The sequence below is a fragment of the Equus caballus genome, chromosome 7 (genome assembly GCF_041296265.1).
Source record: "Equus caballus isolate H_3958 breed thoroughbred chromosome 7, TB-T2T, whole genome shotgun sequence".
In the NCBI taxonomy this organism is placed as follows: domain Eukaryota; kingdom Metazoa; phylum Chordata; class Mammalia; order Perissodactyla; family Equidae; genus Equus; species Equus caballus.
The window spans coordinates 12,580,969-12,608,100 of NC_091690.1; the positions used below are offsets into that span (position 1 = coordinate 12,580,969).

The window sequence follows — 27,132 nt, forward strand, 5'->3', positions numbered from 1 at the left end:
TCTCCCCCCATTCTGAAGCCCAGATCCTCTGCTATTAGACAAAAACGCGACAAATACTATAGATACAAAAGATAATTTTCAATAGGAAATAGATGTTTCCATTGAACACTATGTTGTACTATAGTATGCGGAAAAATTTTTTTAGCCTTCAGACGTAACTTTTAGAGAAAAAAACCAAGAGAGCTAGATGGTAAAAAGAGAATAGTTTCCCCAGTAGTCACACAGACATTTGGTTTCCAAAACAGATAAACCTAATTAACTCAGAACAATTTCTTCTTCAGAAATGTTTGAGTCATCAAATTTAGATAATCTATAAATCTAAGATTACAGCGTTTAAGGCTAGGAAATTAACTCATGCCGTGTTATTAAGAGTTACTTTTAGCAAGGATGGATGGGCCATTTTCCTCCGTCCCCGCCCGCTAGTCTCCTAACCGCCAGGCCGGGTGGAGGGGCGGGAGCGCTGGGGCGCGGGGAGGAGCGGAGGCAAAGGCTCCCTGCGCGGCCGCGGCTGCTTTCCCCCGCGGGCAGCCCCCTCCCCGCCGCCAGGCTGGACTCCTCGATCCGGGCTGCACGTGGCCCCGCCCCGTCGCGTGGGGCCGCCTTGACGGCCGCCGCGTCTCCATGGAAACCGCCTCCGCTTCAGCGCAGCCGGGAGCACGATGGCGGCCGGGGAGCCAGGGGCTTTGGGCGGCTACTACTTCAGGTTCCTGCCTCAGAGACCCTTCCAGTCTCTGAGCAGCCAGGAGAGCACCAGCCGGCTCCGCCAGTGGTGAGGGCCCGAGGGGCCGGGAAGAAGGGCCCCTGGGCCTTCGCGGCTGTGGCGGCGGCCCGGGCAGGCCCCGTCCGGACTGAAGCCCCCCGACCCCAGGCCCCAGTCCCGCGGGCGGGTCCCGTCGAGTGTGCGCTCTCCGAGGGGGTCGGCCCCAAGTTGACTTTGTTTCCCTTCTGTGCCGCAGGTCCATGCTGGGCAGAATCAAGGCGCAGGCGTTCGGGTTTGACCAGACGTTTCAGGCCTATCGGAAGGATGACTTCGTTATGGTTGGTATGCGGGTCGCAGAGTTCTTTGGGTCTCCGCTGATTTTACGTTTTTCCCCACTTCGGCATCCATTCTTGTGAACACGTCCTTCCTTAGTGACGTCATTTTCTTGGAGTTTGAAAATAATAAAAGGTGCAAATGATAAAGTTTAAGAGGAACTTTTACATTTCCAATCACCAGCAATTAGCTCATCGTCAGTATCTTGCCTTAGATGACTTTTCAATTTTGGAAAGTCCGTCTCTCTAGAAGATTTGTCTCTCTTTTTCAATAGGCACGCCTCATTTTTGAATTTTATTACCCAGCTTTGTCACCGGCTTTATGTACTAGGCTTCGCTTAAAATTACTTTTGGTGGTTTCTCAAAATCAAATCTACCCTGTAAGAACAGGCTCTAACAGCATTTCCCAATGAGGAATTCCAACGAAAGTTTTAAGCAATGGCGGAGTTATTTGGAATAAGTCTTTAGCTGCTAGAGGTGACTAATTTGAAAAGGGAAAAACTTACTTGAAAGTACAAGTTCTGGTGTGTTAGTTAAAATTCTGTCATGTTAGTGTTTTAAATCCTGGTTTTTTCCTCAGTCAAATGGAAAATACCGTGATGGTCTTTGCCATCCATGTCTTTTGGGCACTGACTTTAGTGTATAGTTGGCATAGTTTATTTACTCGTTCACTACCACTTCCTCAGGGCCAGCCATGTGCTAAGAATTCTGCCAAGTGCTGGGGATACAAAAAGCAGCAAGACAGACAGGAGTCTGGCTTTCAAGGATCTTACGGGCCCAGTGGCAAGACTGCCAATAAACGAAAAAACCAGATCATCTCATATAGAGTGATAAATGCAGTGAAGAAAATTATAACCTAATTAATAAACCAGAATATTTACTGTGAGCTTGTGTTAGTTTCCCAGAGCTTCTGTAGCAAAGTACCGCAAACTACATGGCTTAAAACAACCAAAATGCATTGTCTTACAGTTTTGGAGGCTAGAAGTCCAAAGGTAAGATGTCCGCAGGGTTATACTCCCTATGACATCTGTGGGGAAGGATCCTGCCTTACCTCTTCCTAGCTCCTAGTGGTTGCCAGCAATCCTTGGTGCTCTTTGTCTTGCAGCAGGAGGTCAAAGTCACTTAGCCCTCTTGTCTGCCCATATCAGTGTGTCTTGTCTTTTTATAAGAACACCAGTCACACTGAATTAAGGGCCCACCCTACTCCAGTATAACCTCATCTTAACTAATTACGTCTGCACGGACCCTGTTTCTAACTAAGGTTACTCTCTGAGGTTCCAGGAAGGACATGAATTTTGGGGAGGATACTTTTCAACCCTTAACAGAGGGTAAATTGGTTAAATGTCTATTCCCTTTCCCTAAGGTAGTGTTAGAATATTAATATAATAAAATGCCATTTGAGTGCTACTGATGATGAGATTTCTCAAATATTCAAGGTTACGTTTTTATAGTTTTTTAATATTTTTCATTTATACCAGTACTGGCTCTCAAATTAATAGTAATTAAAAAAAAAAAAGAGCCAGCCCTGTTGGCCTAGTGGTTAACGTTCTGCACACTCTGGTTTTGCAGCCCAGGTTTGGTTCCTCGATGTGGAGCCACACCACCCATATGACAGAAGCCATGCTGTGCCAGCAGACCTCATAGAAGCACCAGAAAAACTTACAACTATGTCCTGGGGCTTTGGGGAGGAGGGTCGGGGAGGAAGAAAGAAAAAAAGGAGGAAGATTGGCAACAGATGTTAACTTATGGCCAATCTTCCCTTGTGAAAACAAACTTTAAAAAAAAAGAAGAGGATTTTAATCTACTAAATTTTAGAGTGCTGTAAATTTTTTTTAATATAAGTCATTTATTCAATAAATATTTGTTGAATACTTAACTGTGTCCCTCTGGGGGCTAAAAAGATGGAGAGACCTGATCCCAGCTTGGAAGGGATATCCAGTTTTGGAAGCAAGAAATGGAAAAAATTCTCTACAATGCAATAAAATAATTGCTATAATGGAGGATATATAAGGGGCCCTAGGCACAGGGAAAAAGATCACCCAGTGGAGGGGCATTGGTGTTGGGAAAAATTTCATGGAGGAGGGTGTAGAATTAATTTGGGGTGTTCAATAGACATAGAGTTCTTCAACAGATTCAATATTCTTCCAAAAGCACAACACATTTCCATAACACCAGGCAATTTTTTTCTGACTAATCTTTGTGTTTATTTATCGTCATTTTTTTCCTGTGGTAGACAGTAGTATTCCCATATTTCATTTTAAAGAAATGTCCTCACGCAATCATTATTTTTACTCATGTAAGTCATTTGGAGGAAATAAAGCATTGCGGCTAAGAGCATGGCCCAGAGCGAGTTTATTTTGAAGCTGATGAGCTCCTCGAGCTCCTCACTTCCAGAAGCCCCTTCCAGGGAACGCTGAGAGACTCCAGCAGTATGTTCACATGGTCATATGTTTTTGAAATTTTTAAAAAATAGATATTTTTATATTCTTAGAGCCCCTAAAATTGTATAAACTTAAGGCCCTACAAAACCTAGATCTTCCCTTGATTTGGCCTCTAGTAGCTGTCTGTGTTCAAATTCCAACTCTCCTGCTTACAAGCTATATGATATTAGGCAGGTTACTTAACCTTCTTCAGCCTCCATTTACTTTTCTGCAAAATGATCACAGTGCTTGACATAACTATTTCTGAATATGAAAATAATGCTGAATATCTGATGGATTGTTACACAGATTAAGTGAAATAATGTATATAAAATATTTAGCAAAATGCCAGGCTCATAATAAGTGCTATTATTGGGACATTTGTATACTACTTTTACAAAGTGTTTTTCCATAGCAGTAGTGACTCCTGTGTGCCAGATTTAGATTTCAGCACTTTTTATACGTTTATCACTATTCTTTACAACAATCTGGTAAGTTTGGTGTTTTGACCCCCATGTTACAGCCAAGGAAACCGAAGCTCAGAATGGTTAAATAATTTTTGCAAGAACCCCCAGCAAATGTTGAACCCAAACCTTTTGACTCAAACTTCTGTGTCATTTCTACTACAAAAACTTATAACTGAACGAAGGGTATTGCTTAAACTAGAATTCCAGATTTTGAATTTTCCCTTTTAATTTAAAAACAGATTATGTTCCAAAAATTCATTTGTGAGGTAGTAAATGGATGGAAGGAAACATTCATCCAGCAAACATTTCTTTAGTTCCTAGGGCTGTACAGTTGAACAAGACACAGTTACAGAGGGAAACACACCAAAAACTGCATTGCAGAGTGAGAAGGAATATAAAAACACCACATGCACAACGTACTCTGGTGGCACAAAAGAGAAAGTGATTGTTTTTGACTGAGGTGGTCAGAGAAGAGTTTACAAAAGACAAGCCACTTGAGCTAAGGCCTGAAAGAAGAGAAGGCATCTGTCAAGTAGACAGAGTAGGGGGATCATGTTAGATGGGTAGCACAATATTTTAGAAGACCTTTTGTTCCATGCAAAGAAGTTTGGGCTTTATCTAGCTAAGGAGTCACTGAAAGGTTTTCAGCAAGACAGTAAAATTTAAAGTACTGAGATCACTTTGGCAGAAGTGTGGAGGGTGAATTGTTAGGGCTCAGTCTGGAAGCAGTGCAACCAAGTTGGAAACCGTTGTCCTCCAGGCAGTATATGGCGATGTCCTGAATTAAGACAGCAGCACTGGCTGGCCTGGAGAGATGGGATGAGAAAGGCAGTACTCAGGGGCTGAAAGGCTGTTGAGAGGGAGACGTGTAAGATGACCAAATTTCTGATTTGGTTGACTAAAGTGGCAATTGATGCCATTAAATACATAGAATGCAAAAGAATAAACAAGGAATGAGTTCAGTTTTAGGTATACTAAATTTGAGGTGTATCCAAACAGCAATATTCTAAATAGTTGAATAGAAGATCTCACTTTGAGTCTCAAGAGAGAGTTCTGGGCTCAGTATATGGTGTTGGGATCCTCACCATGGGACTAGTGTATAATTGGAATCTCAATAACATAACCATCGTATTGCTGTGTTTGAGGGACCTCTATGAAGACTAATTTCCATGGGCTCCTGGTCAATTCACTGCAGGTCACTTAGCCTACTTCCATTTATAATGACATCTAAATTATAATTACTAATTCTGAATTAAATTTCCCCGTTCACTGTTTCAGAAGACTTCTAAAAAGCATTCAACAGGCCGCCCCAGTGGTGCAATGATTAAGTTCGCATGTTCCACTTCAGTGGCCCAGGGTTCACTGGTTCGGATCACGGGTGCAGACGTGGTACCGCTTGGCACGCCATGCTGTGGTAGGCATCCCACATATAAAGTAGAGGAAGATGGGCACAGATGTAAGTCAAGGCTGGTCTTCCTCAGCAAAAAGAGGAGGATTGGCAGCAGTTAGCTCAGGGCTAATCTTCCTCAAAAAAAAAAAATTCAAAACTAGTATTCATTGAGGTTAATTCCAGCTTATGTCTTTTCAAAATGCACGCTACGTAAATTAAAATAGTTGCCTGAATACTCTTTAGTTTGAAAGACTTTGTAAAGTTATAAGGCAATTTCCTTTTTCTCAGAGGAATAATTTTGGGGAAAACTTGTTTTTTTGTAATTGGGCGTATATGATACCTGTAAAGTGTTTACCTTTATCCTCCACCACTAGAATGTAAACCCCATGGGAACAGGGAGTTTGTCTTGCCAGGCGTAATGTAGACATTCACAAATACTTGTTGAACGTATTAATCTTCACCCCGCACACCTGGTCTTCTTCACTGTTCCTTTTCTCATTAAATGCCATACATACTGCCTGGTTTTTCATGCAGAAATTTCAGGAGTCCTCTTTGATTCCTCCTTCTCCCTTTGTTCCTTCCTCCTAAATATTCATTCACTGCATCCACTTCTCTGCCTCCCCACTAGCTGTCATCGTGACTGATGTGAACATCAGGTCTTGGATTACAGCAGTACCCTGCCTTCTCACCGGTCTCCTTACACCCCTTCAATTCATTCTCTACACTGCAGCCAGAATGAACTTTAGAAGATATCACTCTCCCATCTCTCCCCTACTTAAATTCATTCAGTGTCTTCCTGCTACCCTTAGATCAAAACACTGGTCAATCTAAATCAATCTTAGATCAAAATCACAATTTTTGACTCGACCTACAATGTCCAGTTTAACCCCCCAGCATCATCTGACCATTGCCCCTTCAACTCTGGTCACACTGAATCTCATTTCTTTCCTTCAATAGGATACCTTTCTCTCCTTGCAACTTTAAACTTGCCATTTTTCTCCACCTTAATAAATAGTCTTGGGGCCAGCCCCATGGCCTAGTGGTTAAGTTCACTGTGCTCTGCTTGGGTGGCCTGGGTTTGGGTCCCGGTGCAGACCTACACCACTCAGTGGCCATGTTGTGGCAGCGACCCACATACAAAATAGAAGAAGATTGGCACAAGTGTTAGCTCAGGGTGAATCTTCCTCAGCAAAAACAGAAAGTCTTTCTGGCATCATTCTGGAACCAGCTCAAGACAGGCTGAGTGCTAAATTTTCAGAATCTGTGCTGGTTGTTAAACTACTGGCATCTTGAAATCTGTCGAAACTGGCAAATGCTACAAATTAGGGCTTTTTGGGGAGGGAGGGGTATCAGTTGTTAAGCATTGTCAGTATACCCCTTTGCCCAACTGACTCCTACTTAACTTTCAAATCTAAACCTAAACGTTCTTTCTGCATTAACTTTTCTTCCCGACACCATTAGATTAGGTCTGCCTATCGTGTACGTCAGTAGCATCCTGCACTTCTTCACATGCTCATGGCATAGTACTTAGTATCTCCTCTTTTAGTCTGAACTCCATAAGGGCAGGGACTGTGTCCATCTGATTTTGGAATTAGGAAGTCAAGTGTGCTTTTGACTGAGTGATGGGAGTAGGAGCCAGATACAGAAGAATAACTGGTAGGTAGAGGAGTGAAACAGGTAGGTTCCTCTTTCAAGAAGCTTTTTAGGAAAAGAGTGATAGTGTGAAAGGAATGTTAAAATAAGAGAAATATTTATTGCAACAATCTAAACAATAGAGAACAATTCATAGAGTCAGCAATCTTTATTCCAAACTATCCTACTTCCTACCCTCTCAGCCCACCTCTTCCCACAAGCCTACAACCACCACTTCTGAGGTAAGTATTGTTAATGGTTTGGTATATATTCCATACTTTTGTTTATGTTCATATAAATAGATAGAAGTTTTATTTTGTTTTATCATACACATTACTCTTAAACTACTCTCTTTCTACTCAGAATATTTATAGTTTTTCTTTAAAGTCAATACAGTAGATGTTTATTGAATAACTGCTATACCCAAGCCCTGTTCTAGACCCTTGGGATAGAGAAATGAATAAGAAAAACAAGACCCCTACTCTTATGGAGCTTACATTTGATTCTGATACTTTTTTTTTATTGATGTCATAATAGTTTATAACTGTGAAATTTCAGTTGTACATTATTATTTGTCAGTCACCGTATATATGTACACCTTTACCCCTTATGCCCACTGCCCAACCCCCTTCCCCTCTGGTAACCACTAATCTGTTCTCTTTGTCTATGTGCTTGTTTATCTTCCACATGAGTAAAATCATGCAGTATTTGTCTTTCTCTCTCTGGCTTATTTCACTTAACATAATACTCTAAAGGTCCAGCCATGTTGGTGCAAATGAGATGATGTCTTTTTTTATGGCTAAGTAGAATTCCATTGTAATATTTTCTTTTTAATAACTCATACTGTGTAGTGTAGATGTACTGTATTTTACTCAACTGTTCTTCTCTTGATGGACGTTGAAGTTGTTTCCAGGTTTTGACACTACAAAGAATACTATTAAAAAATTCCTTATACATAAAACTTATCTACTTGGTGGTTCCATTTCTGTAGGACATATACCCAAAAGTGGAATTTGTTGGATCATAAGACATGCATGTTTTTAATGTATAAGATAATATCCAATTACTTCCCTGAAATGTTGTAGAAACTCACTCTTTCACCAGCAGTGTGTGAGAGTGCCTATTTTCTGGTACTCTCACCAGAAGTTACCAGTCGTTTTAAATCTTGCCAGTGTAATGGGTAAAAGTGATATCTTCTGGGTTTTATTTTCATTTCTCTCACTGCTCTTGAAGTTGAGCATATTATCATAAGTTTATTGGCTATTTGTATTTTTTACATGACTTTTTGTATCTTTTGGCCATGGTTAATGTCTGTTTTTTTAATCATAGATATTGGGCTTTTTCTTTAACCATTGGGGATGTCAAAACCTCCCCCTCCTCATTTTTTAAATCATATTCATTGGAAATATTTCCTCCCAATCTATGGTTTTTCTTTTCTTTTATTGCTCATCATAGACATCATTATGTTTTTGACTGCCCAGCACCTTTTGAACATACATGTAACTTGGGGGTAATTTCCACCCTTCATTTTTAGGAAGTCCAAAGATGAATCCAAAACACTTGCCTCTCTTGCACTCAGAGCACAAACCTGGGATCCAGGTTTACCGATTGGACTTATCAGTGCAGGACTGGGATTTCAAAGTGAGCAACTTAAGCAAAGAGATGCTCACAGAATCCATTTCACTGGCAAAGGTGGTGGCTGAGGCTTCCAGCTTTCAGGCAGAGCAGTCCTGGCGTAGCAGTGGCCTTGATGGGGAAGGCATGGTGGTAGCTTCCTTTAGTGCTTGATGGGGCTGCAGCAAGGAGAATTGTTTCTTTATCAGGGCAGTTCAGGTTGTTCCCAGGGCCCAGCCTTTAGCCTGATTTCTCTCCACCTCCTGAAACTTGTGTAGACTGCCTGAGATACTTTTAATAAGTTTCTCTTCTGATCTTTTCAGCCAGAGTCAGCTGCTGGTGCTTAGAACTAAAACTCTGACTACTTTCTTTTCTTTTTTTTTTTTCTCTCCAAAGTCCCAGTACGTAGTTGTGTATCCTAGTTGTAAGTCATTCTAGTTCTTCTTTGTGGGACGCCGCCACAGCATGGCTTGATGAGTGGCATGTAGATCCGCGCCCAGGATCCAAACCAGCGAACCCCAGGCCTCTGAAGCACAGTGTGCAGACAATCACTCGGCCACAGGGCCAGCCCCTATTTTCTTTTGCCATACAGAAAGTTTTCATTTTTAGGAAGTCAAATCTGTCACTCTTCTATATACCCCTTGGGTAGAATTAAATTGTTGATTACTTTTAGATTTAGATCTAGTTATGGGGTGTGGGAGTGATGATTACTAAGACAGTTAATTGGGAAAACAAGATTAAAGGAAAACAAAATTTTCAAACATTATATAACCTACTTTTCACTGTAAATCATTATTTTCTATTTATTAAATTCTCAAAGATATCTATACTTAAACAGCATTGTTTGTACTGTTCCAACTTAAGGTAACAAAACTTCATTTCTTTATAAAACATTTATTACTTAGACATTTTACAATCTAAAATTTTTCTTCCCCAATTTGAGTTAAATGAGATTTTACTGCAGTTATTTTACAGTTAATTCTTGTTATTGCTTATAATAAAGTCTCTAATTTGTTCCTCTCCAATTTGTATTTTAGGCTTTTTTCAAAGACCCAAATGTCATTCCCAATTTGAAGTTACTTTCAGATTCTTCTGGACAGTGGATTACATTAGGTAAATAAAATTTCTTTTCATCTTATCAGGTGATTGTTTTACTATTATAACAAAATTCTGCCTCAGGAATTTTCATTATTAAAATACGAATTGTAAATAATGACTCATTTGTTTGATAACATCAAAGTCAATTATGATCAGCTGTGCCAGGCCTGCCCTCTGTCTTTCTCCTGGGAGTCCACTGCTGCTGTCTCGGCTTAGCATGCAAGAGCAATTTTTCTCTTTTCATTCATTTGTAAAGTACTCATTGTACATCTTCCATGGACTCTGCCACATGCAGGGAACATTAATAAGTGAAAACCTGTACTCAAGGAACTCATTGATATGTAAAAAAAAAAAAAAAAGATCGATAATGTGTCACAGGTACTACCATAGCAGTGGGAGCAAAAGGAGCGGAGTGGTCACTTCTACCCAGGGGGACAGGGTCAGGTGAGAGTCCGCTGATGTGAGTATGCTTGGGTGAAATCTCAGCTGGGGCAGGGGAATGGATTTCTGTCAGAGGAAGCAGCCACCATGGAACATTCTTTAAAAATAATAATATGTTAAACTGTAGAGGAAAGAGTCTGAAATTCTTAAAAGGAGAACTTTATGTATATAGTATTTTCATAGTTCATTGAAACACAGCTAGAAACCTTTAAAGAAAATTATGCGAACTCTTAAACACTGAACACTCAAATCTCTTAAATAACTCTCTGGTCAAGGAATAAATTACTTAATAGAAGACTATATTGAAAACAAAAACGTGAACACTGTATTTTAAATTTTAGGTGGAGGCTTCTTAACAATAGAACAAATCATCCTTCTAGAAGGAGAATCTGCTTGGTAATGTGGGTTTGTGCTCTAGAAAATGCAAGTTGATTTTAAATTAGATGGGATTGTTTTGTTAAATTCTTACACTGGATTTTCATGGAGTTCTAGTAGCCTTACACAAAAATATCTTAAAGTATTAGTCAAGAACAAGATTACAAATAGTTCATGATGTTAGACTTAGGAGGTCAGATTTTACTGCTTTTGGCTAAAGATTACTGCAAAATTTATAGCAAAAAGCTGGTACAGCGTGATCTTTAGACTACTTACCAAGTTAAACTGAGTATCTGCGCAAATATATTTACCAGTTCAAAATCTTCAAAAGGAAATAATCAGAGCCATATATCACAGTGTTTATAAAACATGTTTACAGTAACTTCAGTAACTTCATTTACAAAAAAATAAGGTTCTTTGAAATAAGTGTTCAACCTTCCCCCATATTGGTAGATACTTCACAAAACAGCACTGACTTCTTTTATAATTTTTGAAAAAGGCATTGCAAAGAGAGGTTCTAAAATTCCATGTGTATCTCACAGAATCATTTAGAAGTTCTCTGAAAAACAGCAAAAGAGGTAAGTAGCACCCATTTCAGAAGTGGAAGTTTCTAGTGGATTGCTAGTACTCTTCCATTAGCTTGTTTTTATCCCTTTCTACTTGCTTTTCTTCTTTTTCTTAATATATCAGACATCGTATCTCTAGTTTACCTCTGGGGGCCTTATAAGCAAAGGAAACAGCTTTCAAAAATGAGAGAAAAGACATTCTTGTAATAAGGGAACCAGTTTTAAAGAGAGTGATAATGGAAGCTCCTTCATTACTGGCTCTACTGCCTAGATTGCCAGTTCTTGGTGCCAGTTCTTGGTGCTGTTTCATCCTCTCAGCCAGCTGCCACCTTTGTTTAGACACACTTTGCCCTTTTTTGGCTGACATGTGGATGCCTCCTATGTGCTCAGCTAAGGGCATTATTTACATTACCTCCTTTAATTCTCGAAACAACTCTGGAGAAGCATTATTATATATCCCTATTTCACAAATGAGAAGTCAGAGGCATGAGCTAAGTAATTTGTGCAGTTTTACACAGTTGGGCTGGTGGAATTGAGATTCAAATCCAGGCTCCAGAATTCAAGACCTTGACCTGTACACTATTCTGACTCTGCCGCTTCTACATTAACATGGTTGCCAGAAAAGCACCAATCTGAACACCAAATAAAAAGGAGGTACTCAGTGTATTATAATGCTAGTATCAAGGGGAAAAAAAGACATTCTTAACTTTCTGTGTGATCATAGTGATGCATTATATATCTTATAAATAGTGGAGATATAATTAAACCAAATTCTTACATAACAGATAGCATGTGCTATGGACTGAATTGTGTCCCCCCCCCAGATTCTTCTGTTGAAGTCTCACCCTTCAATGTGATAGTATTTGTAGATGAGATCTTTGGGAGATAATTAGGGTTAGATAAGGTCCTGAGGGGCCCTCATGATGGGATTACTGCCTTTATAAGAGCAGGAGGAGATACCAGAGCTCTCCGCCATGTGCAGACACAGCTAGAAGGCAGCTATCTGCAAGCCCGGAAGAGTCCTCACCAGGAATCAAAGCAGCCAGCACCTTGATCTTGGACTTCTCAACCTCCAGAACTGTGAGAAATGTGTCTGTTGTTTAAACCACCCAGCCTGTGGTATTTTGCAATAGCAGCTAGAGCGGACTAATACTGATTTTGGTACCAAGAAGTGGAGTGCTCCTGTAACAAATACCTAAAAATGTGGAAGTGGCTCTGAAACTGCTTAATGGGTATAGGTTGGAAGAGTTTTGAAGTGCATGCTAGAAATATAGGTGTTAAGGTTGATTCTGTTAAGGTCTCAGATGGAAATGAGGAACATGTTACTGGACACGAGGAAAGCCAGTCCTTGTTATCAAATGGCAGAGAACTTGGCTGAACTGTGTTCTAATGTTTTGTGGAAGGTGGAACTTGCAAGTGATAAAATTGAATATGTAGGTGAGGAAATTTCTAAACAAAATTATGAAGGAGAGGGTTGGCTCCTCTTGAATACTTCTAATAAAATATGAAAGGAGAGACATGAATTTTGAAGAGGGAATTGTTAGGCAAAAAGAAACCAGAATTTGAAGATTGGAAAATTCTCAGCCTATCCATATGGCAAAAAATAAGAAAGCTTGTTCTGAAGAAAACACTAAGAGTGTGGCTGAGCAACCATTTGGTAAAGAGCTCACAGGTGCAACTTATGGACTTTATCAGCCATTTCAGCAGAAGCCAGGAATAGAGATGGGATTGTACCAGGAAAGACACTGCCAGTTTGAACTAAAGGGGACAGAAAAATATGAGACGAAATAAAGGCTGTCAGACTTCTTAGATCCTACAGGACCAGACCATAGAGCATTTAGCTGCAAACATATTCTATTCTTCAAGAAAAGAGAACTGAGAAGGCAGTTCAGAGATCATCAGGGCCACCCCCTCAGTTTCAATACCACACTGCCCCTTTCAGGGAGAACCACGGAGGTGGGGCTGCCGCCCCGGTGGGTCTGGAAGGCAGAGCACTGAACCAAAGAGGATTATTTTTGAGGTTTAAAATCTAATGGAATTTGCGTTGCTAGATTTTAGGTTTGCTTGGGACCATCACCCCCTCTTTCCTACTTCTCCTTTTTGGAATGGAAATATCTATCCTGTGCCCATCTCACGGTTGTATTTTGGAAGCACATGAATTGTCTGGTTTCACAGGTTCACAGCTGGGAGGGATTTTTGCCTCAGGATGAATTGTACCTCAAGTCTCACCCATATCTGATTTAGATGATATTTAGGTGAGACTTTGGACCCTAGACTTTAGAGTTGATGCTGGAATGGGTTAAGACTTGAGACTGTTGGGATAGAATAAATGTATTTTGCATGTGAGAAGGACATGAATTTTGGGGGATCAGGGGCAAAATATTGTGGACTGAATTATGTCCCTTCACAGTTCATATGTTGAAGTCCTAACCCCACCAGTGATCTCATCTAACCCTAATTACTTCCCAAAGAGCCCCCCCCCCCAGATACCATCACATTTGGGGGTTTATGGCTTCAGCATATGAATTTTGGAGGGACACAATTCAGTCCATAGCAAATGCTATTTCTCTGTCTCAGATTAAGTGGTTTGAATTTAATTATCTTCTCTCACCATCCAAACCCTCCTGCCACTTCCCAAATCAGAGCTAGGGTAGATTTATTAAAATGGCATTTTGCCGTATGTCAATCCCTCATCCTGTGGCCACCAATCTATCTTCAAAGATCGTCTGGCTCTATACTGTTCTTGTTCTTTGGTCTTTCAATATTGCTCAGACCTACTCTATCATTTTCTGTGGTATTCTTTTCACTTTAATCCCCCAGAGGATTTTGCCTCTGAAACAAAAGGAGCTTTTCTTAGCAGCATAGCTTTGAAATTACTGAGGCATATGCAGTTCCTGGCTCCCAGGCATCCTTCTTGCCTCCGCACTAGCCCAGCTTAGGATCAGAACAAGAGCAACAGGTCCTAGCAGGACTCTAGGTGGACAGCCAGAGGGAAGAAGTGCAAATAATTGCTAGTATTACTCTTCTCAAGCTCAGGCTACTTCTCAGGTCAAAAATCCTGCAAATATATTGGGGAGAGGACACACTAAGGCCACCATACCTAGGTCTGCAATCTCCCTAAGCCTTTGAAAAAAGAACAACACTACTCCTTTATATTTGAATGAGTCTGTGTGTATATGTGGGTGCATAAAAGCAAGAGAAATTAACTGACTCATTGAGGCAATAATAAAAATATTCACTTTAATCTTTATGTCTTTCTGTAATTTAATAGAACCTCTAGTAACAGAAAATCCATTCCTGAAAGGCACATTCAGGAAATAAGTGTGGGGTGGAAGAAGGGGTAGAAGGGGGAAGAACTGGAGCTACAAGAGAAAAATAGACAAGACACCATGATTTCAAATTTCTCTAATTCCAAACTTGTGATAATTTGATTAGGGCCTGACTTGGAAAACCATTTTTTATAATAAACACTGTAAATGAGATCACAACAGATAAATTTCTAAATGGAGAGAAACATTTTCAAGATACCTTCAAGGACTTTAGAAACACTGATTACTTACGTTAATTAAACTTTGAAATATGAAGTATAAAGCATTAAGCATAATACAAATCCAAAGATGTATAAAGCAGTTCCTGTACTTTCATAGGCAATTCTGATTTGTGCATTAAAACTGATCTAAGAACTTCCTACTACACAAAAAAACATAGTTTTCATTTTCAAGTGTTTTCTAATTTATATATCCTTTATCTAGGCCTGAAATGGGGAAATTTTGTTGTAAACTTTTAATAATTAATAAAATGAACAAGCTGTAAAATAAGAATTTGATAAAATCCTAAACTAATTTGTCTTTTAAGTATATCAAAACATAAGTCATATTTGGTTACTTCTTAGAATCTCTGCATAGTGACATTTGCTTTGGAAATAATTTGTTTTGGAAATAATATAAATTAATTTTTATAACTCTATAAAATGTCTTTTTTCAGGAACTGAAGTGAAAAAAGTTGAAGCTATAAATGTACCTTGTACACTGCTTTCAATGTCATTTTTTAATCGGTTATACGATGAAGATATTGTACGAGACAGTGGACATATTGTTAAATGTCTAGATTCTTTTTGTGATCCCTTTCTTATTTCTGATGAGTTACGAAAAGTAAGTACAGAAGTTTAAAATTTCAGAATAGAATTTTGTTTCAGGAAATGCTTAATGTCAAAAACTTTTGTCAGCCTAAAACCCATAAAATACCTCTTATCAATGACTAATGATCAATAATAATCATTACAATGGTACATTTCTTCCTGGATGGGACTTTTAGGGTCAGCTTAATTATTTGTGTATTTCAGTAGTTCTCAACTGGGTGCTATTGACATCTAACAGGTAGAGACCAGGGATGCCGCTAAACTTCATACAATGCACAGTACAGCACCTTACAACAAAGTTATCTGGCCCAAAATGTCAATAGTGCTCAGGTAGAGAAACCCCGGTCAATTTAATTGATGGCTGTTTTTCTTCAATATGGGGCTTTTAACATATCAAATGAATATTTAAAAACATCCCTGAGTACAAGAATCTTTTAATCTCATCACTGAGACCAAAAAACCCATTTGATTAAGTTAATTTTTGTTTTAGTGAGTGGTGTACTGAACTTGGAATCAGAAGACATGGATTATTTACCTAATTCCTGATTTTTTATCAGGAATTGCCTATGGATAATAATAACCTTAGGCAAATAATTCAGTCTCTTGAGCCTCAAGATCTTATCTGTACAACATGGAAATTAAAATGCCCATTCTGCTTTCTTCCTGAAATCGTTGAAAAAATGAGTTGAGAAAGCATTTAAATGCACTTTTTAAAAGTATGAAATGCTTTAAAATAAGAGATATTATTATTTTAATTACTGAGAAAGACTGTGTACAAAGTGGTTAAAAATTAGGGCTTTGGTATCAAATAGACATTGGTTCAAATCCAGGCTCTGCCACTTAATAACTGTGACACTTGACCTCTCTACACCTCAATTTCTTCATCTATAAAAAAGGAATAATTTAAGAATTATGTGAGTTAATGCCTTTAAAGTGCTTAGCACAGTGCCTGGCGTCTAGTAAGCTTTCAATAATATTAATGACTACTACTAATTACTATTATTATTCTGCATTGAGAGAGAAGTCTAATGTATTGCAAATCCAGATAGGACTGAACTAGGGAAGTTACTGATGCACAGCATTCTAGACATGAGAATCTTGTTTGGAGGAGACTAGGAGGCATCCAGCCAGTCAATACACTGCTCTACACTAGGACAATACCTAAAAGAACTGTTCGTTTATGCAAAACAGAAAATTAACTAATTGAGAGTACTCAAACTCACACAATTGAATGAGACTATGTACAGTTTTCTCTTTAGTTAAGTGAAGTATTTTTATGTGTAACCCAAGATAATATAAGTACTGTACAATGGGGATCTGATATTAATTTCTACTCCTCCTCACTGAGGATTGGAAATTAACATTCAGAAAGTGTCTGGTCTAGTCTGGTTTTCTCCCCTTTGGGGTACTACTAAGCTCTCAGCTCTTCTCCCTGTCACTGATCAGTGGTGGCATACTTACCTCTTTGTCTCAAGGCCCTTGTTGCTAATTTCAGAGAGTTCATCACTTCTCCAGAGAGACCCTCAGTAATGGACTTTTTTAAAGGAGGATTTGCTTTCCAACAGAATACCCTGCAAAACTGCCTGCTGCTGCCTGTCTTATTTATTACCATGAATAGATCTCTATTCAGGAAGTGTTGGGACTCAGCATTTTCCTGCTAGTTGCCTATATGCTTTGCTCTTGTGTTCTTTGCCACTCTGTGGCGACAGGGAGGGTTTTAATTTGGTTGCTTTCTGGCTGAAAAAAAAAATAAATAACTTCCAGCTTTAGCCTGAACTAAAAAGGGCTCCCCATTGTGCAGCAACACAGATTTTATTGGCATACTGTGTAATGTAAGTACTGATAATAACCTCCTTCCTGACTGTGGCTCAGAAGTTTGACTGATTAACCATTGCGTACCTACTCTCTGAGGGCTACGCAACTAAACAGAGCTGTATGTGAATGAAGAGGGAGATCAGACACAGAATGTTATTGTTTGGACATTCATTCTGAAATTTTTTTAATTATTGTAATTTTTAAATTCACAGCCTAATCAATTCCATATATGAGAGTGCTCATGTAAGCCAGGTGTTAACTATGCATTCCTAAGGGCTTTAGTCACCCTTATACTAAGCCAGATCTTTAGGTAGCTGCAAACTTGGGCTTCAGTATCATTTCATTTCCTGGGGCCGGGCTTGGGGGTGGGGGTGGGTGGGGAGAGATGTACAAGTGCTACAAGTGGCACACCCAGAGCAATAAACTATGGACCGCTTCCCCTTTCCTATCTTTTACTGTATATAACTGGCTTTCAGCAAATCATTTTAAGTAAACTGTGTATAGACCACATCATAGAAATTTATTATTTTTTTAAATGCCTTTTCTATAATGGCCTTGTGATGAATTTTCATTTGTGATTGGGGTAAATAAAATGGTAAGCTTAATAATTTTCCTAATTAAGTGTACTTTCTTGCTACTAGACAATGATTGTTGTATAACTCATATTTCCCTCCTTTACCTGTATGGTAGTGTTAAGTGTTATGCACAATTTTTATGGCTTTTCTCCATCTATGTGTATTTATTTTCTCTTCGCACTTTATTTCTTTGTTACAGTTTTTTATCTTTTGTTATTTTTGTCTTACTATATCCATATTTTATTGTTCGCTATTTCACTTTCTTTTTGTGTGTGTGAAGAAGATTGGCCCTGAGCTAACTTCTGTTGCCAATCTTCCTCTTTTGGCTTGAGGAGGATTGTTGCTGAGCTAACATCTATGCCAATTTTCTTTCCTCTGTTTTATCTGGGATGCCTCCACAGTGTGGCTTGTTGAGCCATGCTGGGTCTGTGCCAGGGGTCCTAACCTACAAACCCCAGCCCGCCAAAGTGGAGCACCGAAATTAACCACTATGCTGCTGGGCCAGCCCCTCACATTCTTTTTTAAAGTAGGTGGGATGTAAACTATTCAATAAAAGAAATATGTGGTGGAGGCTGGCCCAGTGGCATAGTGGTTAAGTTTGTGCTCTCTGCTGTGGCGGCCCAGGGTTCACCAGTTCAGATCCTGGGTACAGACCTGTGCACCACTCATCAAGCCATACTGTGGCAGTATCCCACATACAAAATAGAGGAAGATTGGCACAGACGTTAGCTCAGGGTCAATCTTCCTCAAGCAAAAAGAGGAAGGTTGGCAACAGATGTTAGCTCAGGGCCAATCTTCCTTACCAAAAAAAAAGAAAAAGAAAAAAGAAATACAGCATACATTCATCACCTTGTTCATGTCCACTGCAGTCAACAAATTAATCACTTGTCTGTTATGCCCAATGATATAAGAAAATCCCACACATCAGACCTAGTTAATCTGTTTTCTGAGAGAGGTAGCAAGGTCTCAAGAGAGCAAGAGTCAATGTAGATTGGTGATGTGTAAGGTGATATTGAAGGAAAGCAGGAAAAGGAGAGGTGGTTATGAGGCTCCAATTACCTGAAGAGTTCAAAATGAAGTAATTGTCGGGGTAAGGAAAGTAGTGATCCAACCACTATAAGGTGAGAAAGCTTAGAAAATGACCATTTGTTTTCAGCCTCTGGATAGAAGCAAAGACCAGAGACCTTATGCGATGGAGAAATTTCTGTATTTATTTATGCCTCCTTTGTTTCCAAATAAGATTTAGTGCTAAAATTGCAGTAGCACTGAAGCGGTTACTAAAGATGCAAACTAGAACAAAGAAAGGAAGCAACAGAAGACAAGACTTCGATTTAGATTTATTCCTTCCATTGAATGTCACTACCTACTGATAAAAGGGAGGGAAAATAAGTGCAGGTCTCACAGGTCAGTCTCTCCAGTTGCCTCACGATCAGTTCTTTAAATAGGTCTAAGACTGTTTTTAAATACATAAATTGAAACTCTTGAAAACATAAAAATTAGGCCCTCGAATTATGTTACGTTAAGATTAATTTTATCATCTTACTCAGGTTTTGCTAGTGGAAGACTCAGAAAAATATGAAGTATTCAGCCAATCTGATAGAGATGAGTTCCTGTTTTGTCTTTTCAAACATCTTTGTCTTGGTGGAGCCCTTTGTCAATATGAAGATGTGCTTAGTCCGTACCTGGAAACAACAAAGCTTATCTATAAGGATCTAGTGAGGTAAAGTTGCTAGATTACAATATGTAAATCTCTGGTTAGTATAGTGTAAATATTTTGTTTAACTATGGTGGGATTACCCAGCAGCTGGTTGTGGTCATGTTAACAACCAAAGTGTCTACAAATAGCACCATGCAGACGCCCCTCTCATAGTCTCCTCCTCCTCCAGGCTAGGAGATTTCTGGGTTTCCCTGACCCTCTTTTAGTCCTCAGTCTCCTCATTCTTCATCTGTCTCCTTTCCTTGTTTCTTCATTCAGTCCTGTCACCCACTCTATCCTGTGTTAGCAACTGCCATCTTCCAGGTCTCTTTTTTTTCCCTAGGCCCTCCTTTTAAATCTCTAAGGAACACGAGATCCCTCAGCATGTTTGAATTTGTTTGACTAATAGTAATAAATAATAGTAAAATAATTTACTACCTTTATTCTAAAGAGGTGGAAGAATTTTCATCTAGGTGTAATCTTTACCTTTTCAAATTAATCCCAAAGCTGTATAGTTTGTTTTAGGTATTCCACTAGCTTTTTTTTTATTTCTTCTTGAAGATCAAATGAGAATAAAATCTTTATAAAGCTCTTATTTATACTTTTATTTTAACTGAAGTGAAGATTCTTTGGTTAGGTTTTTAAATAATGATGATATTGGATCATCTTTGTAGGCAAAGGGGATAGGAACAAGTGAAAGCAAAGGGTCCCCGAGTTTAGTTATAAAATTTTACCTTAATGGGAAAACAACAGAATTAGCTTCTCATCAGGCTCTTGATTGTTATGTTACTTATATTCAACACCTCAATTGTCAGATTCATGCCATGTGTGATTGCAGCTATACAGCAAGTGGCATGATTTAGTTATTTTATTCAGTTAGTTTATTTCTGATATGGTTTTAAAAACAGGAAAATATTTCTGTAACCTGTCTCTGATTTTAATGAAAATGTCATTGTGTCAATACATAAAGACTGTTGGAAGAGTGATGTTAGAAACAGAATTTCAGAAAAAGCATGCATGTGCCTTCATCAAACATATTCTGTTCTTATCATTTGCAGCTCATGAAAACTTACCAGACTGCGTTTGGTCCTCCCTCTAGATACTCCTTGGCCTACTGTAGACACACACACACACACACAGCCCCCCCCCCCCCACTGCCACCAGTGTGGCATGTGAACCTGTGAAATTCCTCACTACTGTGTGCTGTGGAGGAGGAGATTCTGTTGGAGATACTGAAATAGAAGAAACTTTAGAACTTAAACACTGAAGAAACTGCTGTTTTTCCCAACGTTCCCTTCCCTGGACTCTCACCTGTGATTCTCTTCTGCACTTTTTGGGTGCTAAGAAAAAGTATGACTCAAAGAGTAGTAGCCACTCGTAAAAAGAATAGCCAAAATTCATAACATTTTGCAGAAAGAATAGGAATTGTGTCCAGGGAATCACCACTTAATCAGGCAACCAGCAAATGTTAATATTGTCCACAGAACTCTGCGAGCATGAGACAGCCCTTGACCTTAAGGGAACTATAGCAAACTAACATGTTAAATAACAGCAAAGTAATTGTTTGAAATCTTTTGTGAGTAAAATTTTTATACTGTAATAAATACCCCAGAAGTTCAAAAGAGGAAATTGTCAGTGTGAGTGTGAGCAGTCAGGGAAGCCTTGATGGAATGGAGTCTACGAGGACCAGTAAAGAGAAGGGCAGTCTGTTCCCCCATTCAGGGGAGATTCATCACAAGTCTGTCATCCTAGGGGAGGCTGGAAGGAGACCAACCCAATTACAGTATTACTTTTCTTTAAGAACCACCAAATATTTCTTTCAATGATCCAAGTTTAAGCATGCTTATAAATTTCTTTGCTGAATGAGAGGGGATATGAACCTGTCTTCCCAAAACAACTTCAGTAGAAAATTATAATTAGAATAAATATTTGCCTAAGATGGCTTGGGTGCCAACATAAAGCAATTGAATGGATTAAATGATCTCAGAATCCCTTAAGAGCTGTGTTGGTTGGCTCATCACATGTACTGTGTGTAGCTTTTCTAGTACTAATCATGCAAATTTAGGTCAGATGCTGTGTCATTTGGTTAAGGTAAAGATAAGGTGGATCAATAGAGCAATTATCAAGGAAAGGGTAAGTAGAGGAAGCATAGGTGGAACTTAAAGCATCATCAGTTTCTCAGAATTCTGAGACACATATCTAATCAATTCATTTGTACAAGCCAACTTAACCAAGAAGGATATTTTTTCCTGTTCCTTTACTTGAATTTTGGGTGTTTTTGCATGCTTTAGACAAACATCTGCTATCTTTCTCATTATACATGCAGTAGCTACTTTACAGTATCTCACCTGCTGTTGTGATACACATGATCACTAATCCATTCTAGCGAAGACATCCATCCCTTAGGTTTGTGGATGTTAGGGGCACATTACAGAGGCTGATTTTAGGAGTCTCTGCCTGAAACAAAAGGCTAAAAACATTCTTAAGATATTTTCTCCCTCATCCATTATTACAAATCCTATAATATACACCTTTTAAATATTTTGGGAAAGGCCTTCTTTTCAAGGATTATGGTTCCTTTAAATCACGTAGGCAACACTTTAGAACAATTTTCTTAGAGAGTAAATGATCAGTTATTTCATTACATTTCAAAAATGTCTATGCAGAAATAATTCTATAGTTACTAATGGTGCCTGTGTCTTTTCTACTTTAGACATTAAACACATGCTCTTGTCAAAGTTTTTGGAAAGGTTCCCCAAGCTACATATCTGCCACAGATGTGGAATTTTATGATTTGAACTGAAAGGCTTAGATTATGGCCTTCAGATGCTAATTAAGTAGTGAGGTCCTTTCTTCTTAAAATGAGCAGTTACCTGGAATGGTCTGTATACCATGATGTTTAGAGTCATATAGGACTGATCCTCAAAAATTGGCATAAATGATATTGATAAGAAACCATTCATTATTTTATTTCTAAACCATTGATATAATCACACTTTTAAAAAGAACTACAGGGAAATTATGTTCCAGCATCCTTAAAAACCGTGGTTACCTGGAGAGCGAGTTAGTGACTGCCAAAAATCTGATACAATGCAATTATTAGTAGGACACCTAGGGCATTAATGAATATCACTTTACATTTCCTTTTTTTTCTTAAGAGATATAGTACAGATGATACTGCACTTGATCTATAAAAAATTATACAAATTATATTATAGATATTTTAAAGTAACAGTAATACAGGATCAGAGAGAATAAAATGGAATAATGTGATTTATTTCTGTTAGGAGCCAACTTCTAATAATGTACAAATGGTAGTTTCTTTTTTAAATAAAACACTTATGGTACATGTTAATATGTGTTAAGTGATTGTTAAAGGAAGCATCAAATACTAAATTTTTCTCTAAGTTTATTTGATAAGCATAAACTTTTACAGGTTTTTTTTTACATTTTTTTAATTGAAGGGTAATTTACATACAGTAAACAAATCATAGTGTACATACAGCTCGGTGAATTTTTATGTATGTTTACACCCATATAACCACCTCCAGATCAAGATTTAAAGTTAGATATCACCATAATATGTTCTGTGTTTTGGTCTGGGTGGTTATATAGGTGTATACAAATGTTTTATATGTAGTGGTTATACTCATCCTTTGGATAAGCACAGAATTTTAAATGTAGTCTTCAACTTTTAAGCAGTACATCTTGGGTATTAAAGAAATAAAAGAAAATGACCTCAAGCTGTGTCATGGAAATATATGGAAATCAATTTAATTGCATGAGTCCTAGGTTTAAATCTGAATGAAATGTTTTAGAGATGAAAACTGCCTAAGAATCATGAACCCTGAAATGGCTTAGGTCTGGCCATCTCCAATAGGTGCACAAGCTCAAACACACTCGCACACAAACACACACACCCCTCCCTCCCACAGAGTCCCCCTTCTTCTTGCTCCTCCTTCTGTCTCTCCCCATTACTTTACACACACACACACACACACATAAACATACACACGTGTACACACACCCTTCCACAAAGTCCACTTTCTTCTTTCTCCTCCTCTCCCTCTCTCCATTACTTACACATATCTAGTGAAGGAGAAGCAATACTTTCATCTGATAAAGGGAAGAAGAAGGATATCTTCCTTTAAATTTAACCTGCACATGTCACACATGAGTAATACCTTTGATGCGTACGTATTTATAGAGTGTAAGTATAGGATAAACAGGTGAGGTGTAGGAAAAGAGAACTGGACTCTGTGTCACCTAGATTCTATTCCCAGAAATACCGCTTTTAGTTGGGATGTCTTAAATATATCATTTAACTCCTCTAGTTATCTTGTCTATAAAATTGGCAAAATAATTCCTGTCTCCCTGAGTTACATGATCTTTATATAAGGGAAAGTGTATAACGGTATTTTGCAGATTGTAAAGCATTATAAATATGTGTGTATATTTATATATAGGTTAATATATAAATATATGTCTCTAGCTTATTTCCTCAATCCTCAGTTTGCTTCCTCATCGTTATATATTGCCATAGGTCATCTTTTGTGGGGTGAGTACGTGAAAGAGAACTAGTGAGAGAAAATGATTTTAATATGATATAACTTAGCAATACATAAGTTAACAAATGGTTTTCATATACGTTATCACACTTAATTCTTATATAATCCTAAAAGGAACCATATTATGCCCAGTTTATATATGAGAAAACTGAGGTTCAGAAAGGTTAACCTTGCCCAAAGTAAAATAACAGATCAGTGGCAGAACTGGCATTTATGTTTAGGTTGTTTAATTCTTTAGTATGCTTTTATCTGCCCCTTGCAGCTGTCTACACTTCAATCTGACTTATGGCAATTCTTGTTTTTCCAATAATTGTCTCTGGCCTGCGAGTCATTTCATCACCCGAGTCTCAAACTGACCTCAAACCTTCTAACTGTAAAATTCAATTTTCTGCAATTTCAGTGCAGTTGACCTTGCCCCATCTTTGGATGAAACCACAGATGCCGTTCTTTTCAACCACTTTAGGTGGATATTATGTATTTCCATGTTATATATGAATAAGAACACCTGAATACTAAAAGGAATCAGTATTTTAAATGTATTATGCCAATGCTTGTTATATTTAAAATGTACCCTTTTTCTCCCCTATTTTAGTGTTCGAAAGCATCCTCAAACCAAGAAAATACAAATTACCTCTTCTGTCTTTAAAGTTACAGCATATGTAAGTGTTATGGGGAAATTTGCAATCAATCAATTTAATTACTTGTTATTGATAGGGTTGTTAAAACTGGAGTTAGCAACTAGGATGATATTATGCCTAGGAGGAAAGATGATGATATTTAGGGTTTTTGTTAAAATTGAAAGTCGATAAGGTATGCTTTTATTTTGAGGACAGTATGAACTTTTTTCCCCTGGCTTCCTTTCTGTCGTCCATGTCTAATAATAGTCCTTACTCATTTTAGAGCTAAAACTGTGACTCTGATGGAGTAGAACACAGTTCTCTAGTCTGTCAAACCGTAATTTATAGGGCAAATAAGTAAGAATGCCATAAATGTCTTTATATCACAGAAAATCTGATACTTGAATTTTAGTATCATACAAAAGATTATTAATATGAAGCAGTTTTTAAGTATCTTCGTTTAATCAGTTAAATATTTATTGATTATCTCTGTGTATCAGCTACTGTGCTGGGCTAGGGCACAGTGCTAAACAAAAGAAACATAGTCCCTGCCCTCATTGTATAGATGGACCATGTTCTAAAAGAAAGCAAAGATAGAAGAAAATTGCAAAACAGAAATTTTGCAATATTAGCACTTTTTTAAAAGATAGGATTTCCTTTTGGACTATAAATTCCTTAAGGTCAAGAATTATGCATGTTTGTATAGTACGAATGTATTGTTAGCATAATAAACTGTACTGTCAATAAATATTTAAAAATATTAGTTAACTGCCAATTTATTGTCAAAGATTTGATGTATGTTTAATAACATTTTAACAGAAAATGTATAATATTTAAATATGTTGCTTATTATTTAAATGCTGTTGTCTCCTAAATAATTCAGCTTTATCTTTTTCAGGATTCTGTTGGTATGTGCTACCCTTCAAGAAAGAGTCATGAGCAGACGTTTTCTTACTTTATTGTGGATCCTATCAAGCGTCACGTTCATGTTTTATACCACTGTTATGGTGTGGGGGAAATGTCTTAATAATGTTCTTTCAGATTGTCTATATTTATTATTTCCTTATTTACCAATTTTTAATTTTAATACTGATTTATAGGTTAACATTTACTTTGTAAGTTAATTCACATAAAATGCAAAGAACCAGCTTAGAGCAGAAGAAAACAAATACTAAGATGCTTTTCATTAAATTTGTCTGGAATAGTAGCTGAGGAAGCAGATTCCATCCCTAACATAATCTATACCAATACAGGTGTAAAATTTTTACAGAAGGTTGCAAAGAACTAAAAATATAGTTTATATTTGTTGCACTAAGATTCAGGTGAGTCCTCAATTTCCCAGGTGTGTGATTTTAGAAGCTAATTAATTCTGGATTAACATTGTGGCAGAAAATTAAACATCTGATCATTAATTAAACTGATTAATTAAACATGATCATTAATATGAACTGTTAGCTTTTAAAGTTTGAGTTTCATTTAACTATGTTTCTTCATTGCATAAAGATTTACATCTCTGGGGCTATAAAAAGCATAACAGTTTGTTTGCTTCCTTTGTCCCACTAAAATCCTCAGTAAAAACATAATCTTCTAAAAATAACTGTAAACTCTTTTATCACATAATAAATGAAAACTGCAGCTGCCCCTTAGCTAATACAAGCACTGTATGTAAACAGAGGAAGTTGCCCTGATGGTATTATTAGGTTGGCAAAAGGGTACAGAGTAGGGTCTCTTAGTACTGTCCCCTTATTACATTCACAGAATGAATATATAACTTAGACTTTTTTAATGGAAAAAGTGATTGACATGTACCCCAAAGGTGATGGAGAGCCTGCACAAGGTCTTGAGACTGAGGCCGGGCGAGTTTGGAATATATATTTCTGTGTTGTAGGGATAAGGTTGCTAATCTTGGATTTGAACCTATGGTTATATCTGGAGGGCAGCTGGCAATTTGGGTATAGAGCTCAGGGGAGAGTTTGTTTTACTTCTAATACCTAGCACAATGCCTTTGCATGTTAAATGTTTATTGAATGAATATTTTCTAGATATGTTCATAGTATCTATAGATTTTTTTTAATCCTATTAAAAAAAACATAAAATCAAGAACAAAAATGTCCAGTCTTGCTACCAGTCTTGGTGGCTACACACAGACCCCTGCAACTTGAGGACCCTCTTTTAATCAATCAGTTGGTCAATCGACAATTCTTTTTGAGTAACAATTCTGTGCAAGGCACTGTGCTGTTTACTTTAGGGAAACATACACTCCCTATAAACCTAGTAGAGAAGGTAATCTGTAAGAATGTGTCAATAGACAGTGATTGTTACATGAATTCAGAGAAGAGATTGTTGTGAACTAGGCCTAGGAAGGGCTTGGTCTGGCTTCTGTAGAAGAACTGGTAGGATTTCAACAACTGAAAGGAGAGCGGTCCAACAGAGTGAAGAAGCATGATGTGGCCGGGTGCTCTAAGCCTGACCCTGGGATGAAAGTTCAGAGGCAAAATACACGGAACTGATACTGAGGAGTTGCCAGTGTTTTTTCTCTGCTTTAAAGGTGGAGGTAGAATACACCTTTGAGGAAAGATTGCACCATTGTTTTGGGAAAATCATTTTAGTGACCCGTCTGTGATTATGCAAATTCTCTGAATTGAGAGGTATAATAGCATGGTAATAAAGAATTTGTCTAGGCCATAA

The 27,132-nt window shown here is 38.0% G+C and overlaps 1 protein-coding gene across 1 annotated transcript; it reads left to right on the top strand.

The window, feature by feature from the left end:
• Window positions 1–453: 453 nt before the first annotated feature.
• On the top strand, window positions 454–27,132 carry CFAP300 (cilia and flagella associated protein 300). The gene is made up of 7 exons (XM_023644697.2): window positions 454–769; window positions 957–1,038; window positions 9,593–9,668; window positions 15,020–15,186; window positions 19,111–19,283; window positions 24,420–24,486; window positions 25,343–27,132. Exons 1-7 carry the CDS (start codon window positions 660–662, stop codon window positions 25,469–25,471), a joined length of 804 nt encoding a protein of 267 aa, XP_023500465.1. The 5' UTR covers window positions 454–659; the 3' UTR covers window positions 25,472–27,132.

What these genes read in the sequence shown, in the direction of transcription:
- CFAP300 (XM_023644697.2), top strand. Translation starts at nt 660, where the DNA reads ATGGCGGCCGGGGAGCCAGGGGCTTTGGGCGGCTACTACTTCAGGTTC. An exon ending in TTTCTGATGAGTTACGAAAA is followed by an intron (nt 15,187 to 19,110) that starts GTAAGTACAGAA and finishes CATCTTACTCAG; the next exon opens with GTTTTGCTAGTGGAAGACTC. An exon ending in ATCTATAAGGATCTAGTGAG is followed by an intron (nt 19,284 to 24,419) that starts GTAAAGTTGCTA and finishes CCCCTATTTTAG; the next exon opens with TGTTCGAAAGCATCCTCAAA.